Genomic DNA, 8,841 nt, shown 5'->3' with positions numbered 1-8,841 from the left:
AGCAGGAATTCCCTGTAAGAAATGGAAAGTTCTTGGGTCCAGCAGCTGGCATAATGGCTATGTCGCTGGACTCCCACGTAGTTGACCACAGTTCGAGTCCCAGACTCGATGGCTTAAACTCACACCGGGCACGTGTGCGTGCGTGCCCAAGATCCCGAGAGGAAAATGGAGGAGAAGGGATTGCGGTGTGGCCATCCCCCCTGGGGGGTGACTTCTCGCTTTCTGTCTCTCAATCTCTCTCTGCCTTTCAGGCGAGCACACGCACCCTATAGCAAAAACCTCTCCAAAAAAAAAAAAAAAGAAGAAAGAAAGAATTGGGAAGTCTCACAAACCTGGGCATTGGGCCCCATGAGCAAGGAGCAGCCACCCTGACCGCCAAGTGGCTCATAACACATGCTCACTTTTTAAAACGCGTACTTATTAATTCTGCGATAGAGACAGACATGCCCCACAGGGCCCTCACTCTGTGCCCCACCCCGTCTCTCGGCCAGCCTAGTTGTGAGCCAGGGCCTTTCCCACATGGGTCCCGGTGCATGCTGCTGTGCCCCGGCCTGGCCTCCTAAACGCTCCCTTATTTAAAGAGGAACCTCCCAGGACTGTCATGTAGACATTGCTTCCATCACTGTTTTTAGGAGAATTATTTTTATTTAACTTTATTTATTTAAATTTGACCAGAGAGAGAGAGAAAGTGAGAAAGCAAGCCCCCAAGTCTGGGACTTGAACCACAGTCAGCCATGGGGAGTTCAGCACCCTTGACCACCATGCCACCTGCTGGCACTGCTTTCATCAAGTTTTTAACATGCCTTTTGTATTTCCTCACATGACCTCCTCCCTCCTGAGACTGAAGTAGTCTGTCACTTACCAGCTTAAAATGTAGTTCAGTCAGGCCAGCAGGTGGCACAGAGGATAAGGCAGCCGGATCCCACATAGCCAGCCGCACAGTTCAAGTCCCAGATCTGGCAACTTCAAAAATACACTGGGCACATGTGTGCGTGCCCAAAGCTCCCAGAGGACAATGGAGGAGAAGAGAATGCAGTGTGGCCATCCTCCCTGGGGGGCGATTTCTCATGCTCCCTCTCTCTGGCAAATGCACATGAAGCCAGCTCTGTGTGGTTACAGACCAGCCTCTGGGACGGGGCTGCCTGGGTTCCATCCTGATTGACACCACCTTCACTGTGGGCCTGAGCAACCTGCTCAACATCTCTGTGCCTCGGTGTCCTCACCTCTCCACGGGGCACTGAGGACCAGCCCTCATCGAGGCCTCAATGGGTCAACAGGTAGAAAGCGATGAGGGCAAGGTTTGGTACACGGGAGGTGGCCCGCAAACCACTGCTCGGCTCGCCTCTGCAGGGGCCCGTCACCCACCCATACAATGGCCTCAGTCCTCTTCCATGGTGGGTCTCGCCAGTCTGTCTCACAGATGGCCAGAGCCAGACCGCTGCAACCTGCCCATTGGAGGCAGCACTTCGGGGTGGGCGGGGCCTGGGGCCGCCTTCTCCCTGGGTGGGCTCTTCCCTTGTTGCTGTTCCATTAGGAAGATCCAGCCATAACAAAAGGCAGTCCTGTCTTCTTCTTTCAGAAACTGAGGTAGAATGTCCCTAGGTCTGGGGGAAATGTGGGAGCAGGGGGCCACTTCCCCTGGTTGGGCCCCTCAAGGACCTATCCTGCCATCTCCTGATCCTGATGGCCCAAGAGTTGATTTCAGGGTGGTGACTGAAGCCACTGGGCCCATGGCCCCAAGGGACCTGAACGAGTTCCCTGAAGTGGGCTACCCCTTTCCTCTGGTGGCCAGCCAGGGCCTCTTTAGGGAGTTGGTAACCTCAGGTGAAGGGGCTGCCTCTCCACACGGGCCGAACCCCAGCTTCTGGCACTCAGAGCAGGAGCAGTTCAGGTCCCATCTCTGGCCTGTGTGATCCTTAGATGAGTCTAAGAAATTTCAATCTGGAACTCACTTGGGAATTTCTAGAAACATGGGAGCTATGGAAGCCATGAAGTCCTCTTAAGGCAGCAGAGGCCTTGAAGAGATCCCGGGGTGGCCCCACCAGCCTACCCCCTCGTCCTCACCCAGCTGTGTCCACTTTACCTTCATCCTGGTTCTTAAAAAAGTGTCTTTAGAGGATTCATCCTATTTCTTAAAGAAACAGCATAAGTAATAGAGTCTTTATGTTTTTGTTTTTACTTTTCTGGTTCCCTGAAGGAGGCTGTCAAGGTTTGGAACTTTTTGTCACTCCTCTATCCTCCTGTAGCCTGTCTCGCTGGGAGAGGGACCTCCTCGCACACCTAACCTGTCTCTTTCTACCACGCAGTTCCACCGCAGGCGGGTCTCTGCTTTCTCCCCAGCTCCAGGCTTCTCTTAACCCCCTCTTCTGTTCCAGCACCTTTTGCCGACTGCTCGGGGGTCCCCAAGGCCTGGTGCCTCCGGTCTGCCTGCGCTTGCTGACACTTCTGCACCCTTCTGCCCCCCACGGCTCCTCAATAGAATGTTCTTGGGGCCAGTTCATGGTGGGGTGTTCACTGCAGCCTGGCACAGACTTGTCCGCCTCCGACGAGGCCAGATTCTGTGACCTTCCCAACAGGCTGGGGTTTCCAACAAGGGAGTACCAAACTGTCCGCCTCCGACGAGGCCAGATTCTGTGACTTTCCCAATAGGCTGGGGTTTCCAACAAGGGAGGACCAAATGTGGGGAGTTCTGGGTTAGAAATATTATCATCAGCCAGCTGTGAACTGGTCCCAGCGGGTGCCCGGGGCAAATAGGCAGACTGGTTTGCCAAGTGTGTTCACTTCGGGGTCTCAAACCCATGGAGAACAAAGCCTTCATTTTGACTTGGTTTCTCTCACAGGATCATCCCAGAGCCGAATACGAAGCCAGAGTCTTAGAGAAGTCGCTGAGGAAAGAATCCAAAAACAAAGAGGTATGGTGGCCGCTGCCAGATGTCCGTCCCAGCAGGAAATCACGATGTGTTTGCTAACAGTGTGAACCAGGGTCGGCCCAGAGAGTAAATAGTTTAGGCTCTAAGTACTCAACTCAACTCGGCCTTTGTAGTGTGAAAAGTCGCTGTGGACAGTAAGTAAACACATGAGCCTGACTGCCCTAGTAAAAGAGGCAAAATGAAATTTACAAAAATAGGCAAGGGACTGAGGCTGGGGCCAGCAGGTAGCATGGTGGTTAAAAGCGCTAAACTTCCATATGGCTGACGGTGGTTCAAGTCCCAGATTTGGTGACTTACTTTTTCACTTACCCTCTCTCTTTCTGTCTGTCTCTGATCAAATTCTAAAAATAATGATAAAAAATAAAGTTAAGTAAAATAATTCTAAAAAAAAAGAAAAAAAAATAGGCAGGGGCCCAGACTTGGCCAAAGAACCATGGTCAAACCCTTCTATAGATATCTTTTTTTTTTTTTTTTTTTTAAGGGAGACATCTTTTGCCCCTCATTTCAAAAAATTCATTTTTTTTGAGAGAGAGTGTGTGCACTCACCAGAGAGACAGAGTCAGAGAGACAAAAAGCAAGAAATCACCCCCCCACCCCCCCAGGGAGATAGCCATGCCACGGTTCCTTCTCCTCCATTCTCCTCCCAGGATTTTGGGCATGCATGTACATGCGCCCAGCATGGGTTTAAGCCGTTGAGTCTGGGTCTCGAACGGTGGTTGACTACTTGGTAGTCCAGTGAGGTAACCATTAGACCATCTACTGGTCCTGATATATCTTCTTTTCTAAAAAGATCTATTTATTTACTTATTTCCACGAGACAGGCAAAGATAGAGACTCAGAGAGACAGACACCCCAACAAGGTCATGATCCGCCCCAAGTCTCAGCTGGCCCAGGTCATGGGCACATAATGCAGCATGTATGGGAGGTCCTGGAGAAGTGAACTCCAAACTCGACCTAGGTAGATCCAGCTGCATTGCTGCTGTGCCACTGCCGGGCCCCAAATCTATCTTCCTGAGTATCCTGAAGGTGATGGCAAACCTCAGCAAACATTTAAGTGCAAGAACTGTGTAACTTTGAAGCTTTTTTAAGAGTAGCTGAACAGCCGCCCTCCCCTGCGGCGGTCCACGTTGAACAATTACATTGAAGTGCTTGCTGAAAAGGCCAATTCCTTGTTTCATTCAGCCTATGAGAAAGAGAGAGAGGAGTATTATTTTTCTGATGTTTTGAGGCCATCACCTTTTTTGTAATAAATCTCATTTTTTTCCATACCTCCCATTCAGATTGGCAGTCTTCTATCCACAGCCTGAATTCTCGAAAACCTTGGTTGGTTTTTGTTTGTTTGTTTGTAGGTTTTTGCCATAAGATGAGTACACTCCCAGACAGAGGAAAAGTGAGAAATCACTCCCCGGGGGGGATGGCCACACCGCAATCCCTTTGCCTCCATTCTCCTCTCAGGATTTTGGGCACACATGCACATGTACCTGGTGTGCTTTTCAATCTGCTGGGCCAAGGGCTTGAACCACAGTCAACCATGTGGGAGTCTGGCACCTTAACCACCATGCCATCTGCTGGCTATTTTTTTAAGGGTAGTTTATATATGACCTGGGACAAGCCCAAGCTCCCCCTGGCCTTGTCTGCCTCTAGCTAAAGCTGGAGAAGTTTGCATCAGATCTTGCAAGGATTAGGAAAAACTGAAGCTGCTTCTCTCTGGGTCCTAGATTTTGCTGTCATTGTCATGTTTGCACTTTCAGCTTCTGGGACTAATTAGGTTTCTCTCTCTCTCTCTCCTTCTCTCTCTCTTTTGAGAGATTTTTGCTATAGGGCATGTGTGTTCACCAGAGAATCAGAGAGACAGAAAGCAAGAAATTACCCCCAGGCAGGATGGCCATGCTGCAATACCTTCTCCTCCAGTCACCTCTCAGGATTTTGGGCACATACATACATGCACATAGAATGTTTCAAGCCACTGGGCCCAGGACTCAAACCATGGTTGACTACATGGGAGTCCAATGACATGACCATTACGCCATCTGCTGGTCCCAAGATTTCTCTTTCTTTGTCATTGTGGTCCATGGACAAAAGTCATAGTTGCAAGTGGGTGAGGTCACAACTGCCAAAAGCCCATCTGGAGGTAGAGTAGGGTGCTCCAGAAAGCCCCTTTGTGAGGCCCAGTTGTGGGATGTGTTGGAAATCTGGGGTATAGCTCTGTCCCCCTGAAACCAGGGAGGGAGGGTGCCTTTCTGAACACCCCTTAACAGCTAAGCAGAACTCAAGAATGCAAAGAAAATAACCACAAAAGCAGGAGCTGTCATCCTGAAATAAAGACTGTGCAGTTGAATTAATCGGAACACGCACACCCTGGTGCCTCTGAACCGGTCCCTTCTGCCCCCAGGCGTCATGTCTTCCCAGCCCAGGTGCCTCTGCCTGAGGTCCTGCAAGCCTTCGTCCCATTTTCAGGGCAGCATCCCACACCCCAAGCCTGGTGGAGGTGTGCCAGAAGTCCATGTGTGGCCCCAACACAGCCCATGCCCTGGGTGTGCAGCTGCACCTCAGAAAGTGAGCACGGGTGGGCATTTCATTCCTTCCTGAAGGAAAAAAACAAAATGAAGGCATTATGGCACACACCACATCCATCAAAGGCAAGGAACCTGTCCACGCCAGCACATCAGGCCTGGGCAGTGTTCCAGAAGCACCTGTCAGACCCGGCCCTCCACCACTGTGGCCCTCAGCTGGGCTTTGACCCGAGCCCTGTGATCATGCGAAAGCAACAGAGGTGTCCTGTTTATATTCGTGGAGGGCTCCCGGGGAGCCCGGGCCGCTGCTCCTGACTGGCCGCGCCCTTCACTTTCTCCTCCGCTTCAGTACTCCCGGAGGCTGCTTCCTGGGTTTGATATTTCCCCCCGCTATGGCACTCAGTTCTTTCCTAAGAAAAGGTCCACCTGCCTCCTAGCTGGCATGTGAACTTGAGCTTCTGGGTGTGACTCCTTCATGCTGTCATGACATGCTCCTGGTGGCCATGTCTTTGCACACCACTTGGAGTTGGAATTTCACGAGAGGGGGCACGGCAGAGCCCAGTGGAGAGTTTATGCTGGAGTCTCTGTCCTGAAAACCCGACCTCCCCTTTCCCTGACTTTCTTCGAAGCCTTTCTTTTAGAGCGTGGGTCTCACCATCTCTTCTTTGTCTAAGACGCCCAGAACCCCAACCAGCCTTGGCAGCCAGTGAGCGAGCGAACGAGCCAGCTTGCTGCCAAGAGGTGCCACCCCTGGGCCCTGGGGTCGGCGGCCCCTCATCCTGCTTCACCGCACGGTGCTCTCTTTTCCCTCCACCCGCCCTCAGAAGCGCCGGCATATCCCAGAGGAGCCAACAAACAAATGGAAGCAGAGGGTTAAGACAGCCATGGCAGGGGTGAAATTGGTACTTTTCTATTTCCGGGCAACGCGAGTCTTGACTGTTTGCAGGCCATCAGAGTCCATTGTGTTTTTCCTCAACAAACTCTTGACTGTTGTATTTTTTTTTTTTTTAACATTCACATCTATGTCTTTGCCTTCCTTTGGCACCCGGCGAGCCCAGCCGAGGGTTGCGATGTCACTGCATGGCTATGGTGGGTCCACTGGGGTGGGTGGGGGGTAGCTGCGGCTTTCTTGGGAGCTCGTGAAATGTGCTTGTCACGATTGCCTGCGAGCAAGTCTTGGTCGTCTTGTTAACACGCATGCCACCCACCCCTGGAATGAGTGACCTCCAGTGTGTTGTTAGTGTCAGTGTTCTATGACCTAATCCTGCATTTTCCTGTTTGAAAATCCACCCTCAGGTTAGTGACAAGCTTCTACCTAAGGTTTCTCCAGACCAAAGCATCCCTAGGCCCTGAGAGCCTTCAAGCCATATGTCACCATAGTCCAAAGTTGCTGCAGTGTTTCAACTTGCCGTGCCAGTTGCTTGTTTCAACTTGCTCCCCAAGGAAAAATAACTATTATGGTCTGGGTGGCAAAAGACGAAACATCGTAGATCTCTAGCCCTGGGAAGAAATTGGATTCCAAGAGCAGGCTTCTCCCAGATGTGGGCCGCATAGTCCTTAGACAAGCGTGGGTGATCATGCCCCTGACAGAGGAACCACGTTTTCAACAACGGCTACTTCTGTTTTGACGTAGCATTGCTTCCTGGGAGATAAGGCCCTGCGTGCTTCTTTGAACACGAGGCGTTTGCATTTGTTCATCTCCTGCAGGCATTTTAAAGGATTTTCTGGGTATTTCTATTGTCTAGGTTGTCCGTGCACGCACACACACACGCGCACACACGTGCACACACACACGTACGTACGCAGGCAGCTCTTCTCTGTGATGGTCCCCAGCAAGTGACCCAGCTTTGTTTGATGTTGTAGACTGACAAGGTGAAACTGACCTGGAGGGACCGGTTCCCAGCCTACTTCACTAACTTGGTTTCCATCATCTTCATGGTAAGTTCTGGAAGGAGGAAATCGGGGATACCCACAGGGAGTGGTCAGCGCCTGTGGAGACGGGTCAGCTGTGATGCGGTGGTGCCATTCGTCCCACCTCCCAGCACCTAACCTAGTGGCTGGGCAAGGACTCGATCTTCCCAGAGGAGTTAGGCCCTAAATGAAAGTGAACCCAGACAGACAGCTGTATGCTGAACAAGTGTGTCATTATAGCCGGCTCCCCTCCCAGTCTCAGGCAGCCACCAGCCAAAAGGGACTTATCCCAGGGGTGGGAAAGGGGGATGATCCTATCAAACCCCTACAATGGAAGGGTGCCAGGGTTCTGCGGTGAGCCCCAAGAAAGCTCTGCACACCTAGGGTACATGTGAGATGATTTCGGGTGTTCCCTGATACACAACTTTCATGTTGACAGTGACACATTTATTTAAGTAACTAGTCATTCGACCTTGGGATTGTATAGGTATCATTTAAGATGAAACTGAGGTGTTTCTAAGAAAAGCCATTAATCAAAGCACAGAGACAAGACCGAAATCAGAGTGGGGCTCCTCACATGACCATGGGTGTACGGCTGACCTGCTGACAGAGGCCTCCTGGCTCTTAGGGAATGTCGACCCTGGAGACTTCAACCCAAGCTGGTTCTGAGAACCTCGCAGCCTCACAGTTGGCTGGTCCTGATATCATCCCCTTCCTGGTGATGGGGAAATGGGGGCCTAAAGTGTGCACCCCTCTCCCTGGTCACAAGTCCCAAGGTAGCGGAACTAGATACCAGTCGGATCCCATCAGATGCAGTCAGGCAGTCTGCTCCAAGAGCCTGCCGTTCAGTATGGGCGTGGAGAGATGGAGGCAGGGGTTCTTAGCTTTCTGGGTCGAGTGGGGAGCCCAGAGCCCCCTAACTGCACGACGGAAAGATGTGTGAGGACCCAATCCCCCTTATCCTCTCAGACAGGGTAAGAGGAACCTCTGCTGGTGTAGAGGAATTCAGAGAAGGGCAGCCTCCATGATGGAGACCACAGACCACTGCCCTTTACTCTGGAGGAGGGAACCACTCAGTCGAGACAGGAAAGACTGCAGTCCTCTCTGGGCAACTCAGTGTGGGAGTGGGCTCAGCCTCCTTTGGAGGTGGCGTGTCCCCTCCATTCAGGCACCAGGCCAGGTGCTGGGGGATAACCAGAGAGATGTCCCTGCCACAGAGCATCCCCAGCCCTCGCCCAGCCAGGGACAGGGAGGGCTCAGGCAGCCACACCTGCCCCGAGGCTCTGCTGTTTCTAGTAAAGAAGCAGCAGTGTCATCAGCAGAAGGACCAGTGAGGGGGTGGGAAGGAGAAGGATTGTCTTGGGTTGGTCCTGTAGCTCTATAAAGCCACCATAAGCACTGGCTTCTCTGGCCTTCTGCTTGCCTAGCCTGTGGATATGTTTCCTTTTGATCACAATATGGCTGGGGCCCTTCCCACCACTCCCCCT

The 8,841-nt window shown here is 51.9% G+C and overlaps 1 protein-coding gene across 1 annotated transcript in view; it reads left to right on the top strand.

Moving 5' to 3' along the window:
• ANO1 (anoctamin 1) overlaps positions 1–8,841 on the top strand; it is a gene marked incomplete in the record, with an annotated part of 236,584 nt that overhangs the window by 187,205 nt on the left and 40,538 nt on the right. Inside the window, 4 exon segments of the mRNA XM_014585285.2 lie at positions 2,198–2,209; positions 2,841–2,912; positions 6,268–6,345; positions 7,307–7,381. Of these exon segments, the coding sequence (XP_014440771.1) occupies positions 2,198–2,209; positions 2,841–2,912; positions 6,268–6,345; positions 7,307–7,381 (237 nt within the window).

This window comes from Tupaia chinensis, unplaced genomic scaffold, assembly GCF_000334495.1.
Source record: "Tupaia chinensis unplaced genomic scaffold, TupChi_1.0 Scaffold149501_1, whole genome shotgun sequence".
Lineage (NCBI taxonomy): Eukaryota > Metazoa > Chordata > Mammalia > Scandentia > Tupaiidae > Tupaia > Tupaia belangeri.
Note: the sequence above shows the minus strand (reverse complement) of the source record. Positions and strands in the feature narration are given on the sequence as shown.